Source organism: Nansenia antarctica (assembly GCF_963989245.1).
Source record: "Nansenia antarctica genome assembly, chromosome: 6".
NCBI classification, from domain to species: Eukaryota; Metazoa; Chordata; class Actinopteri; order Argentiniformes; family Microstomatidae; genus Nansenia; species Nansenia antarctica.
In genome coordinates, this window is record NC_137676.1 from 32738566 (window position 1) to 32753306 (window position 14741).

General features: G+C 45.9%; 1 protein-coding gene across 2 annotated transcripts in view; it reads left to right on the forward strand.

The window, feature by feature from the left end:
• The window catches only part of clcn6 (chloride channel 6), a gene marked incomplete at its 3' end in the record, with an annotated part of 32883 nt that overhangs the window by 4438 nt on the left and 13704 nt on the right, over window positions 1-14741 (forward strand). For both annotated transcript variants that reach the window (XM_080533840.1, XM_080533841.1), the window contains 8 exons: window positions 4427-4553; window positions 4859-4926; window positions 5396-5454; window positions 6948-7080; window positions 7592-7705; window positions 7877-8043; window positions 8309-8426; window positions 12587-12713. In XM_080533840.1, the coding sequence (XP_080389966.1) occupies window positions 4427-4553; window positions 4859-4926; window positions 5396-5454; window positions 6948-7080; window positions 7592-7705; window positions 7877-8043; window positions 8309-8426; window positions 12587-12713 (913 nt within the window). The remainder of the gene's footprint in view (window positions 1-4426; window positions 4554-4858; window positions 4927-5395; window positions 5455-6947; window positions 7081-7591; window positions 7706-7876; window positions 8044-8308; window positions 8427-12586; window positions 12714-14741) is intronic.

The window sequence follows — 14741 nt, forward strand, 5'->3', positions numbered from 1 at the left end:
AAGGTTAAGCTCGGAGTCAAAGATGACACCGAGGTTCTTGACATGTGGTCTGACAAGGGTGGACAGGCTTCCCATGTTGGTGCTGAGCTGAGTGATGGCGGTGGTGTTGCCGATTAGGAGGATTTCCCCCTTGCTCTCATTCAGCTGTAGGAAGCTCTGGGCCATCCACTCCTTCACATCGCGGAGGCAGTCCATCAGGCGCTTCAGATCGGCGGGGTCGTCAGTGTTGATTGACAGGTAGAGCTGGGTGTCGTCCGCATAGCAGTGGAATGAGATCTTGTAGCGTTGAGGGATTAGACATAGGGGGAGCATGTAGAGGGAGAACAAGATGGGACCGAGGATGGAGCCCTGAGGGACCCCACAGGTGAGGTTGGCTTGTCTGGAGGAGCTGTCTGCTATGTGGACGGCGTGGGTTCTATTGCTGAGGTAGGACTTAAACCACGACAAAGCGGTGTCGGTGATGCCAACCTCCAGCTGGAGGCGATCGAGGAGGATGGCGTGGTCTATAGTGTCAAAAGCTGCGCTGAGGTCCAGGAGGACCAGGGCAGCACATTTCCTGGAGTCTGCGATGAGGAGGAGGTCGTTCCAAACCTTTAAAAGTGCCAGGCCAGGTCTGAAGCCAGACTGAAACTTCTCCAGGATGTTGTTCTGTTGGAGGTAGGGCCACAGCTGGCTGCCTCCAGGAGCTTGGACACGACTGGGAGCTTGGAAATAGGTCTGTAGTTACTGGGGTTGGAGGGGTCCAGGTTGGGTTTCTTAAGGAGAGGCTGGACCACTGCTTGTTTGAGGCTGGGCGGAACAATGCCAGTGGCCAGCGAGCTATTGATTATTAAGAGGATGTGTGGCCCTATCGTGTCGAACACCTCTTTGAGTAGGGGGGTAGGGATGGGGTCCAGAGACGATGAGGCCGGCTTCAGTGCAGCGGCCATCTTGGAGAGGGTTGGTAGAGTGAAAGGACAGAAGCTGGAGAAAGTGGATGAACATCCCAGTGTGACGGCTAAGTCCTTGGTGGAGTGCGGGATGTTTTTTCTGATGTTGGTGACTTTGTCAGAAAAAAAGGATAAAAATTCCTCGTACTCCGGAGATGGATCCTGGATGACGGTAGGGGGGGGGTGAACAACGGTGTTGATTGTCCTGAATAACACTCTGGGGTTGTGTGAGTTGTTGGAGATGAGAGTGGCAAAGTACTTAGCCCTTTCAGTCTTTACCACCTTCTGATAGGTCCTCTGCTTTTCCCTCAAAATCTCGAGTGAGATGGTCAGCCTGTCCTTTTTCCACCTGCGTTCCGCCTGTCTCCACGCTCTTCTCTGAGATCTGATGGTGTCGTTGAGCCAAGCTGAGACCCTGGGTTTGGGCTTTTTCAGGGTAAGTGGGGCTATCGAGTCGAGGATGGAGCGACAGGAGGTGTTGAACATGGAAGTGAGTTCCTCTGGGTCAGATGGTGCCTCACCTGCCCTGATGTTTTGGGCGGCGATGAAAGCAGAGGAAAACCTTGGGGCTGTCTGGGCGTTAATGCATCGAGAGAGGCGAGCAGAGGATTGGGTAGCGGGAGGGATGGACAGAGATGAGGTGAACAGAACTGCCATATGGTCACAGTCAGCATGGGCCAGCATGGTCTCCACGTCACTGATGGGGATGTTGACTGAGAGGACCAGATCTAATGTGTGTCCTCCACTGTGGGTGGGGCCAGAAACATGCTGAGTCAAACCAAATGACTCGATCAGGTCCAGGAATTCAGACTCGAAAGCCCGGGTGGGATTATCCACATGGATATTGAGATCCCCCACGATAAGCACCTTGTTATGGCTGGGAATGATTTCAGTAAGGAGATCAGAGAATTGGGATGTAAAATTCTTGGTTTCCTTAAAGGTTTTGCTGTCCGTCGGGCGGTAGATGATCATGATGAGGAGGGTTATGCCTACTTTCAGCAACTGAACCTCAAAACTGGAATAAGTATGACAGTTCAGCAGAGAACAGGTGTATTTGTCCTTATATAGGCAGGCCACGCCCCCTCCCGTCTTACCGCGTCTCGGGATGCTGTGGTACTTCCAGCCAGCTGGGCAGAGTTCGTTGAGAGAGGAATAATCCCCAGGAGTTTGCCACGTTTCTGTGATGAAAAAGAAAGAGAGATCTTGTTTGGATATAAAGACATTCAGCACGGATGTTTTCTCCTTCACCGATCTGGCGTTCAGGAGTCCCATCTTCACCACTTCACGAGTCACGGGCGAGGTAGGTGTCTCTACCGGCATGTGTTGATCTCGAGGCCGGGTGGGAGAGAGGGGTGACGGCTCGGTATTGATGCGGGCTCGCTGTTTGCGTTTCACCGCTGATCCGGCACGATGCCCTCGGCGTCTGCCTGCTCCTCTCTGGTGAATCCGTTTGTTAATACTCCATGGTCCGTAGGGAATAGTGAAGGGAACTGTCATGTTCGATGGGATTTCTCCTAATGAGGCACGGATGTCAAAGAGCTCTCTTCGGTCATATCTGTATATGCTCAGGTTCGTTTGAAGAACACTCTGACATAGTAAAACGTAGTAAAACGAACAGTAAAAAAACATGACAGGTAGAAAGTGGCCGGCTGCTCTCGGGCGTAGCGCCGCCATCTTCTTGAGGTTGCAGGCTCAGTTAGTTAAAACAGTAGATAACAATGTTTCTAGTTCTCCTTACTGTCTTTAACATTGTCCAGCTTGATCATGGGTTAATCCTATTTAGTTGGTGACTTTTTGTTTTGTCTTAGTTGATCTTAAGGTAAGACTTTTAAAAGTATTTATGTAATTTAAGTTGGGAGCTCTTTTCAGTTGTTGTTACTCCGTTGCCTAGCAACCCCCCTCCAAGTGTGTTGGTCCTCATTGAGGTACGGCTGTATCATATACAGTACAGTGTGTTGGTCCTCATTGAGGTAAGGCTGTATCATATACAGTACAGTGTGTTAGTCTCATTGAGGTAAGGCTGTATCATATACAGTACAGTGTGTTAGTCTCATTGAGGTCAGGCTGTAGCATATACAGTACAGTGTGTTAGTCTCATTGAGGTAAGGCTGTATCATATACAGTACAGTATGTTAGTCTCATTGAGGTAAGGCTGTAGCATATACAGTACAGTGTGTTAGTCTCATTGAGGTAAGGCTGTAGCATATACAGTACAGTGCGTTAGTCTCATTGAGGTAAGGCTGTATCATATACAGTACAGTGTGTTAGTCTCATTGAGGTAAGGCTGTATCATATACAGTACAGTATGTTAGTCTCTTTGAGGTAAGGCTGTAGCATATACAGTACAGTGTGTTAGTCTCATTGAGGTAAGGCTGTATCATATACAGTACAGTGTGTTAGTCTCATTGAGGTAAGGCTGTAGCATATACAGTACAGTATGTTAGTCTCATTGAGGTAAGGCTGTATCATATACAGTACAGTATGTTAGTCTCAGTGAGGTCAGGCTGTATCATATACAGTACAGTGTGTTAGTCTCATTGAGGTCAGGCTGTATCATATACAGTACAGTGTGTTAGTCTCATTGAGGTAAGGCTGTATCATATACAGTACAGTGTGTTAGTCTCATTGAGGTAATCATTTAATAATTTAATAATTTTGCCATTTAGCAGACGCTTTTATCCAAAGCGACTTACAATTACGAATTACAGGGACATTCCCCCTGGAGTAACTGAGGGCTAAGTGCCTTACCCAAGGGCACACTAGTAGTGGTGTGGCTTCAGGCGGGATTTGAACTCACAACCTTCCGATCCCAAGTCCAACTCACTATCCACTAGACCACCACTACCCCACGAGGTCAGGCTGTATCATATACAGTACAGTGTGTTAGTCTCATTGAGGTAAGGCTGTAGCATATACAGTACAGTGTGTTCTTCTTTTGGCTCTACACAAAAGTTTGGAATTGTCCCATTACTTCCTATCGTAAAACAGGGGGACTTTCAGAATGGTGAAACCAATACATACCCAAATACCATCAAATAAAAGCAGAGAATCTCTATTTAACCTTATAGCCAAACGAACCTTTTTGAGTGTAGAGCAAAAAAAGAAGACAAAATGCATCACTGTCTCATGACTTCCGCAGGGCCACTGTATTTTTCACACTTTTTTTCATCTATAGGATTGTTTTAGTTTTTAGTTTTGAGTTTGTCAGCTTGTGAGCTTAGAATTATACGGTTCTATCTCCGTTTAGGGTAGTTCAGAGATATTGAGCGTCAAAGTTTTTACATTCCATTATGTTTTGTGAGATGGAACCTTTGTATTTTATGAATTACTAACTCAAAAATGTCAACATTTTAAAAATAACACCACACAGGAACACCTAATGAATCAGATTATGTAAAAAACTAAATTTTGTTAAAAATGGATAGAACCTTATCATTCTAACGTCACGAGCTGGTGGTGTAGTGACTGACTGGACGTGCTTGTCCTGTGTCCTCCAGCCTGTAGCTGCGGGCTCAGGAATACCAGAGATCAAAAGCTATCTGAACGGAGTGAAGATCCCCGGCATCGTCCGGCTACGCACGTTCCTCTGCAAGGCCATCGGAGTCCTGTTCACCGTCGCTGGAGGTACTGGGAAGGGTTCAGTATGAACTCTAGGGCAATATCTTTTATGGTTTATGTGGCAACGTTCTTGTAATCAACCTCTGATATCTCCACAATGATGAAATTGTATAAGATGGAATTATTATGAATTAATCATATGATTACTACTACTAGCTTGGCTATCAGTGGTACTGGCAAAGACGCACTTTGACCCTGATCAACTGTGCACAGCATGAGTCACTTTGACCCTGATCAACTGTGCACAGCATGAGTCACAGCCTCTGCTCCACAGGCTTGTGTTGCCTCTGACTCTGTGTTTGATTGCTCAGGTCTGTTTGTGGGGAAGGAAGGCCCGATGATTCACTGCGGAGCCATCGTGGGAGCGGGCCTCCCCCAGGTATAGATCTGTCTATACTAGATTGTAAATGGCTGCTACTGTACCATGCCTTTCCCTGTTGTGTTAGCCAAGTGACTCTGGTCAACCGACCAAATGTTCAGACTTTTATTCAGAAAAATGTAACTCACAGAATCCATTGCGTTGCAACATTTTGGCTTGACTAGCGAGCGTGTCATTGATTTCCAACAATATTTCAGAAAGACAATGTGTTTTGAATCAGTGCTCTTTTAAAGGTGATTTGAAAATGTATGTCACAACAGCAAGGCAGTACAGTATTTCTGTGAAATGGGACCTGTTTTGCCAATACACAGAACAGTCCAATGTGTAGGTTTTTTTTGGACAAACTCTGAAATGACACTTGGTGATCCAGGATCTCATGGTGAATGAGAGACATTGTGGCATTTTGTGAAGCAGTAATTCTCACCATATCTTCATTAAATGTGCGCTCATGTTTGTCATCTCTTTCCAGTTTCAGAGTATCACATTCAAGAATATCCGCTTTGACTTCCCGTACTTTCGCAGTGACAGGTATAGTATTCTAGTATTGTCATTGTTTCAGAGGGTCAAAACAAGCTGGGATGATTATTAAACATCTCTTAAAGGAGTACATATTATGCTCTTCTTCCACAAGTTAATGTAGGTCTCTGGGGTTCCCCAAACATTAGAGGTTTGAGGTTTCATTGAAGTTTTTTTGCTGAAAATACCACTCAGATTTTAATCTAAGCATGGCTCTGTTTCGGCCCTCAACGGGCTGTTTCACAGGTCGGGAAATCATCAGAGGTTTTCTGCGGATTCACTGTGTGACAGCGTGGTGAAAAAACACACGGTTCCCGGTTTAATAAAATTAACAAAATATCCATGTGTTTTGGATTCCCCACAAAACAAGGAATCCAAAACCATTTGAATGGAAACGATCGGACCTTGCCTTCCTAAGTGACAGACACGGGCCGGGATTTGCTGTGTGGCAGTGCGGTGAAAAAAACACATGTTTCCCAGGGGAATACAATTAACCAAATATCCTTATGTTCCCCACAAAACAAGGAATCCAAAACCATTTAAATGTAAACGCAGTATCCACGCTCTCTTAAAACCTGTGACATCTGTGGCATTGTGCTGGGTGATAAAACTTTTATTGTGACCAGCCTAAGGCACATCTGTGCAATGATCACCCTGGAATCCAGTGGATTTGTTGTTTTCATTATTCAATAGTAGACTCATTCACCAAAATTGGCGCTTTAAGCCGACCTCTGAGATATCTGTTATGATATCTGCTGTGAACCCCATCAGTCCTGACGTTCCAACTTGTCCATTTGATTAAATTCCTACAACTCCCAAGATTCCCCTCTCCCTCCCACACACAGTCCTTCCTGCTGAACAAGGCAAAAGCTAGCACCTGCTGTTCTCTGGCATGGTAGAGGTCTCTCACTGGCGTGGTAGAGGTCTCTCACTGGCACAGTAGAGCAGGGTCGGAGTGCAAAAACTCTCGTCTGGTGTATTTGAACGTGGTATGAGAAGTAAACCCAGACTTCCCGTTTTGATAGCTACGACGCGGCTGCACGCGAAACGATGATAGATGGAAGGTACGCATCGTGGATTGACCAGAAATACACATGAAAATGGATTTTGGGCTAAACCTCCCCTTTAAGATGTACACGTACACAAATCTTAAAAACACAGTTGGCCTTTGACGATATTCCTTTAGAAATGTCCAAGTGTGCCCGTCCTGGAGGTTTAGATGTCTCATAACACGTCAAAAGAACTAGAGGCACTCTTGTAGAGAAAGAGTGGGGAAAAAAGCAGCATCCGCACAGAAGAAGGTCTATGAAAGAATTATTTGTGCACAGATTTGAGTGTGCGGATGCTGCTTTTTTTCCACGGTATTTGATACTCTTCAGCTGCAGCACCTCAGCTCAAGTCTGATCACGGAGGAGAGGTGGTATTTTCACTATTTAGAAAAAGAGGAAGAAAAACCCCCCAAAAAACAATGACAGACTGAAGAGGCGTGTTGTTTTTGGTCACAGGGACAAGCGGGACTTTGTGTCGGCGGGGGCTGCAGCCGGGGTGGCGGCGGCGTTCGGGGCGCCCATAGGGGGCACTCTCTTCAGCCTTGAGGAGGGCTCCTCCTTCTGGAACCAGGCGCTCACCTGGAAAGTGGTAGGACACACACACACACACACACAGCTTCTATTTCTGACTCATCAGCTGTGTCCAGGCAGTTGTGAGGTTGAATAGTGTACAAACGGTCCACAGAAGTCATCGTCATATCCTTGTTGTCCTGAGAGATCTCCCCCCCGTTCTGTGCTCTGTTTCTTTCTGTCTGTCTCTCTCTCTCTCTTCCCCCCCCTCCTCCTCCTCTGTCTCTCTCTCTCTTTTCCCCCTCCCCCTCCTCCTCTGTCTCTCTCTCTTCCCCCTCCTCCTCCTCCTCTATCTGTCTCTCTCTCTTCCCCCTCCTCCTCCTCCTCTGTCTGTCTCTCTCTCTCTCCTCCTCCTCTGTCTGTCTCTCTCTTTTCCCCCTCCCCCTCCTCTGTCTGTCTCTCTCTCTCTTCCCCCTCCTCCTCTGTCTGTCTCTCTCTCTCTTCCTCCTCCTCTGTCTGTCTCTCGCTCATCCCCCCCCCTCCTCCTCTGTCTGTCTCTCTCTCTTCTCCCTCCTCCTCCTCCTCCTCAGCTCTTCTGCTCTATGTCGGCCACCTTCACCCTGAACTTCTTCCGCTCTGGGATCAACTACAACAGATGGGGCTCCTTCCAGCTCCCGGGCCTGCTCAACTTCGGAGAGTTCAAGGTACGAGTTGGCAGGCCACGAGCATATATACATATCTCTGTATGTCATCGTAAGTCTGAGGGGTGTGTACATTTTTTCGCTAGTCTGTCTTTCTCTGTTTTGTGTGGCCAACACCTCCCATCTCATCCCCTCTTCCTCTCCCTCCTCCCCCGCCCGCTTTCCCTCCTCCAGTGTACAGACGGGGACAAGAGCTGCCACCTGTGGACCATCGTGGACCTGGCCTTCTTCGTTCTGATGGGCGTGGTGGGGGGGCTTCTCGGGGCCATGTTCAACTGCATCAACAAGAGGATGGCCAAGTACCGCATGAAACACGTCCACCCCAAGGCCAAGTTTGTCAGGTAACTAACCCTGCGTGCTCCACTGCTAAACGTTAGCGAAATAGAATCGAATAGGAACGTCAGATGAGTTCCGAAAATATAGTTATTTCAGATCCCACAAAACCTAAAATGTCTTGGCTTACAGACCAAACCACAGAACTACAACATTATTTTCCTCAGTCCCCTGGCTTCAAATGATCGGAGACTATCGTAAATAGTAATACAATTTTCGGTGTGGGGAAAAAAGAAAAAAAAGTCCTATTCTTCCTCTCGTTTTCTGGCCTAGGGTACTGGAGAGCCTGCTGGTCTCCATGGTGACGACGGTGGTGATATTCGTGGCGTCCATGACGCTGGGCGAGTGCCGGGACCTGTCCTCCCCTGCGACCCACAACCTCACAGCACTGGTAGGCTTGGTGACCACTCTCCTGTCCTCCTCTCCAACTGTCTGCATCTCATTCTTTTAGGACACAATTTGATCTCCTGATGTTCAATTTGTCTGGAGTTTCAAACTGCATCGACCTGGGGGCTGTTCCACGAACGTTGATTAGTATATCAGCGATAAAAATAAATCAGGCGATCAGGCAACTCGGGATTGGAATTCAAGCCTCAGGTGATTCCTCGAACGAGGATCAGGCTTGTGTCATGAGTGTTCACAGAACACCGGCTTAGAAATCCTCGATATGGGCGCGTGCATGCAGACATAAAGAGCCCGAACTGTCGAAATGAAGATACTCCACTCTGCAGGGGTCCTACTTTTGTGCAGCATTCCGACTTATTGATCTTTATGAAGACGGAAAAATAAGATGTAAAATAGTGCAATACTGCCGCAATTAACAAGGCGAGGGAAATGGTTTGGCAAGAAATTGCAGACCGATTAAATGCGTAGGTCATACTAGCCCCAGTTATTGTTATATGTTCATATTTTAATAAATTAATATTTACTACTGTGGTGATATCAGCAGCAGTCTACAATCGTCGTATCGTCACAATGGCCTAGTGGTATTGACCGCTGCCATGGTATTTATTCGTCATTTTAAGACGGTGGTTCAAATCCCTCTTCAGACGCACGTTTTACTGCATTTCGTTGTCTGAATATAATCTAAAATCTTATCTAAAAAATTATGTAGGCTATAAAATTATGGTGCAGGCTAATTTACAAGAACTGACACGATTACAATGGTGTTTGAAGCCTTTCTGAGTAGTAAATTATGTTCTTCTAACTGGACCCTGGATTTGGCATAGATTATTTTGTTCTTATGATTACTGATGGATAGATGATTCACTTAGACAGATATATATATATATATATATATATATTGTACATCGATTTGCATGAAGGCTTCGATTAAATGTAAAAAAAAAAAGTTAAATTAAATCAAGTCTCGAACACGCAACCTTCAGAACTCTAGCTGGCTGCCTTAACCACTGCGCCAGCCACACCGCTGAGATCGCGGCAATGCAAGTTGATAGACATACTTTTTTTTTTTTTACACTTTTTTTTTTATCGATCGATCGATCGATCAATCTAGCTATCTATCACACTTTCAAAATATCAAGTTATCTATCACACAATCAAACTATCGATCTATCGATCGATCACACTTTCAAAATATCAAATCATCTATCTATCACACAGTCAAACTACCTATCTATCTATCTCATAAAAAGTGGGAACTAATATTTCCTAAAAGACACTTGAGGAACTGTCGTTCGGGATGTAGTTTCTGCCTGTGAGAGATTTTTTGACGCACGCATTACCTAAACCAGCCTGTAAGTCTGCTCGGGACCAGAATTACTCAGAAGGATTGGTTGCATAGCAACCAAGCAGCGAATTATTTGAGCCACATTGATGGAACCGACCGCAAGCTTAAATTAGCGCCCGAATCTGATTTAAACCTGGATCAGAGTTAATCGCCTTTAGTGGAATACCCTCCTGCTCCGTGGTTCACCACGTGTTATCATTTAGCTGGTTATGCTTGTATAGTTATATATCGCACCTTTCATAACACAATAGCGGCCTAAACTCTACCACTTGTGTACTTAACTACCGTATTGTATTATATTGCATTTCACATCATCATACTCTGCACAGTATTTTTCCACTATTGAAGCCTGTAAAACCACCACTTTATTACAGTATCAATGTAGGGGTACTTATTTGACTTATTATTATTATTGTGTTTTTGTATCTGATTGCTGCAATGCCAAGTTTGAGGAACCAAAGCCAAAGAATGTTACTCTAGTGTACTTACAGTGAGATGGAATAAAAGTGATTCTGATTCTGATAAAGTAATAAAATAATATAAAATGCAATAAGTCAGTGTAACAGGTTCGGGCACAGAGGGAGACAGACAATAGGTTTTGGCAGTTTATGAATGGGTTTTATTTGGGAGCAGCTGGTCTGGAGTCCGGTTTGGCTGAGCCTCGCTCAGGCGAGAACGTCCCCGCTCACTTCCTGCCCGACCCTTCCGGTCGCGGCTCTCCTGTAGCGCTCTGGACGTTTCTCTGCACCCGACTCTCCGCTGCTTCTCCCCGCTTCCTCCGTTCTCTGGTTACTGCGTCCTACTCTGGATCCCGGGGGAGAACAAAGCAACACATTAAGAGCGCGCGTTGATGAGGCCCCGATTGGCATCAGCCGGTGCCAATCGCGCCCTCATCCCTTCACCAACTGTCCTGTAGCTCCCTCTGCAGGTCGGAACGCGTCATGTTCCCCACAGTCAGATAACAACGAACCATAAAACAACCGTTTTTATCATCCGAAAAAGAAATGAACAAGTATCAAAACAAACCCTCAGGAGCCTCTCTGATGTCTTCAGCAGAGCTTTTTCATCCCAAAGTTGAACGAGTTCCAAAGACGTTGACCTCACCCCTCCAGGCGGCATCCCCAGTCTTAGTGCACCTTTGGTGTAGCCATGTGTCTTTTAGCTCCCTGCTCTCTGGAATGTAGGCAAGCAATCCTGCCCCATCCACGTGCCAATGCTTTGGCTATATGAATGAATGAATGAATGAATGGTCTTTATTGTCATTAATACAGTACAGCTACCATACAACGAAATTTAGGAGGGGGGGCTCCCCTGGTGCTTGAAAAAAAGACTAAAAACAAGAGAGCCAAGGGTAAAACAAAAAAAGAGAAAAGAGCTGGTTGACATAAATAAAGGCTACTATACAATAAAACACTGTGCTGTACACTATGCTATAAATATCCTAACTTTTTCTATATCTGAAACCTTATGTACACATGGGTTGTCATATTGCACATAATATTTGTTGCACATTAAAGTGTCGCAGTAGCGGATTTAGAACATTCTTTTTTTCCATTTTTTAACCTTTATTTATACAGGTAAAAACACATTGAGCCCCAAGGGCTTATTTTCAAGTGTGACCTGTTCAACAGTTCACGTTCACAGTTGTATTACAATATTGCACTTATGTTTACAATCTAGTAGCTGCCATCAAATTGTCTAGATTGTCCAGAGCCTAGAACCTAGGTCTTTGCTGTGTTCAGGGCCTGAATGGCCCTAGGGTAGAAGCTGAGCTTCAGTCTGTTTGTCCGTGCGAACATGGTCCTGAACCGCCTGCCTGAGCGCAGCCGAACAAAGTGTTCGTTCCCAGGGTGGGATGGGTCCCTGGAGATCTTGGAGGCCTTCCTGAGGCAGCGTGTGTTGTACAGCTCTTCCAGAGAGGGGAGGGGGGCGCCGATGATCTTCTGGGCCGATCTCACGACTCTCTGTAGCGCTTTCCTCTCTGCGGCTGTGCAGCTGAAGAACCACACGCAAATGCAGTAGGTGAGGATGCTCTCCACTGTGCAGCGGTAGAAGGTCACAAGCAGCTCCTGTCTGAGGTGGTAGTTCCTGAGGACTCTCAGGAAGTAGAGCCGCTGTTGTGCCTTCTTGATGATGGCTGCTGTGTTGGTCCTCCAGGACAGGTCCTCCTGTATGTGCACCCCCAGGAATCTGAGAGTTGAGACTCTCTCCACGCTCCCTCCATCGATGAGCAGGGGCTGGACCTCAGATTTTATCCTCCTGAAGTCCACGATGATTTCCTGGGTCTTTAACTGGTTCAGCAGCAGGTTGTTGACCTTGCACAGCTTGCCCAGCTGCTCCACCTCATCCCTGTACACCGTCTCGTCCCCCCCCGAGATGCAGCCCACCACGGTGGTGTCGTCTGCAAACTTTATGATGGAGTTGCTGGGGTGGACGGGGGTGAAGTCGTGGGTGTAGAGGTTGTAGAGGATGGGGCTCAGCACGCAGCCCTGGGGGGACCCAGTGCTGAGTCTGAGGGCTGTGGAGGTGTGGGAGCCCACCCGCACCCTCTGGGGGCGGTCAGACAGGAAGTCCTTGATCCATGCGCAGATGGAGTGTGATATATCGACAGAGCCGTTGCTTTTTGGCTGAAAGACATCAAGGGTTTATACCTATTCCACCCAGCTTCTTCTCCAGACCTGTACGTTTTAAACGCCATGTGATCAGTCTTCGACAAGTCAAAAAGACTTATCATCATATAGTATACCCTTATCAATGTTTACTGGTGAAAAATGACAATTGTGTTTTATGTGCCGTTTTAGACTGTCAATGAAGACGTCAACTCCACCATCCGTCAGTTCTTCTGCCCCAACAACACCTACAACGACATGGCCACCCTCCTCTTCAACCCCCAGGAGAGAGCCATACACCAGCTGTTTCACCAGGACGGTGAGCCCAGCACAGGTCTTCTGTACTCTGCCTCTGAACACAGGGTCTCTGAACACAGGGTCTCTGAACACAGGGTCTCTGAACACAGGGGGTCTGAACACAGGGTCTCTGAACACAGGGTCTCTGGGACCAGGGGTCTCTGAACACAGGGTCTCTGAACACAGGGTCTCTGGGACCAGGGGTCTCTGAACACAGGGTCTCTGGGACCAGGGGTCTCTGGGACCAGGGAACAGCTCCTCCTGCAAAAAGTCAGCTCTCAAAAACAAGAAAAGAAATCAATAAAATGGGGGAAATATTACTTAAAATTAGCAAAATGATCTGCCAAGAGAACAGGAACATTTGACTTGCCAAGATTTTCTTAAAACAAGTAAAAGATATCTTAAAACTAGTGCAATCAGACAAAAAACAAGCATATACGGCCTTGATTTAAGATATTTAACTAATATCAAACTTAACTGACTTAGATGAAGTTTTTGCAGTGAGTGCATGTTTAGGCTAGAATACTCAGCCATAGGTCAGGTGATGGACAGCCGATTCACACGTATGCAAACATCACCATGTGTTCAGGGACTAGGCTTATGCAACACCCCACCAAGTCTCAAGTCTGGGTTCTTTGTGATGATACTTATAAGACAAGTATGAATGTAATAAGGATAATACAGCAGCACAAATATAAATCATGGTTAGACAGTGTAACGCCACAGGGAGCTATGCAGAGCCATCCAATAAAGCCAAACATAAATGTATTACGATTTTTCATTAAACAATGATTAACTCGACGTACCTGTCTTGACTGAACAATGTTCATGACAAAAAGAAATACTGCTTTTGAACAAACAGTTTGCACTAATCTATCTTATTCTTACATGCAGTCTTACAAAAACAAAAACAAATACCTAGGTGTCATCATAGATTCTAATTTTATTACTTCTACTTTCGATGCCCGTGTTACGACCCCATATAGAATCTAGGGATATAACAATAAGTTAAAGCCGGGGGGACAAGAACCAGAGGCCACAGGAGAATATAAATAAAACAAGATTTATTGTACAAAGGGAACAAAAACAGGTTTCCGAGAAACACTGAAACAACTGAAAACTACTCTCTATAAAAAAGGAGAGAGGGGATAGGTGTTAATAACCAGTTTAAAGTAAATTAGATAGCTATGGCGGTAGCTTAAGCTAACTAGCAACAAGCACACAGAAAGATACTATAGTAGAACACACAGTAACAGACTAGAACTTTAACCCAAACACACAGAAAAATACTATAGCAGAACAGTAACAGACTAAAGTTTTAAGCCCCACACACAACTCTCAAGTTGCCCACTGGCACCATCTGAGGTCATGTTCTCACATGAAAGTCAGAATCAGGACCTGGAGCAAGTGGATGAGTTTGCAACATTGTTGCATAAATAATTTCTCTGATTTGCGTTCTCACAGCCCTTTATGTAAATGAAGTAACATACGCAATCGAAGCAACAGACGTGGTGGTAGTTGATTGTCAAAATTTAAAATTGCCCGTTCATCCCGCTCTTATCCAGATCAACACGCATGCGCTTTTGTTTTCCTATGGACAGCCTCGAAACCACCCTTTTCAAGCGGAGCATTTGTCGGCTGTTTGCTCCGGGAGTGACTTCGAATGCGCGTTCTCACAGCTTCAAACGACGCAAAGCAAATGTTAACCTAAACTCTGATTCCAAGTGAAGCAAATGTTCTAGTGAGAACACCCCCTGAGTGTCTCTGCCAGCCTTTTATCCTCCACCTCCACCCTTGATTGAGGATTGAGCACAGGTGTGCCCAATCAGGCCGTCACCATGGCGATAGGCAAGGAGGAAGGACAATCACCTGGGAGAAACACAGGAAACGAACAGAACACACACACACACACACACACTACGGACGTAACAGCCCACATCAGGAATGTGACCAAATCTGCCTTTTGTCACTTGAAAAATATTGCCAGAGTGCGTCTGTTTCTCTCCCAGGCCAATACTGAGAGACTAGTGCACGCTTTTATCACTAGCAG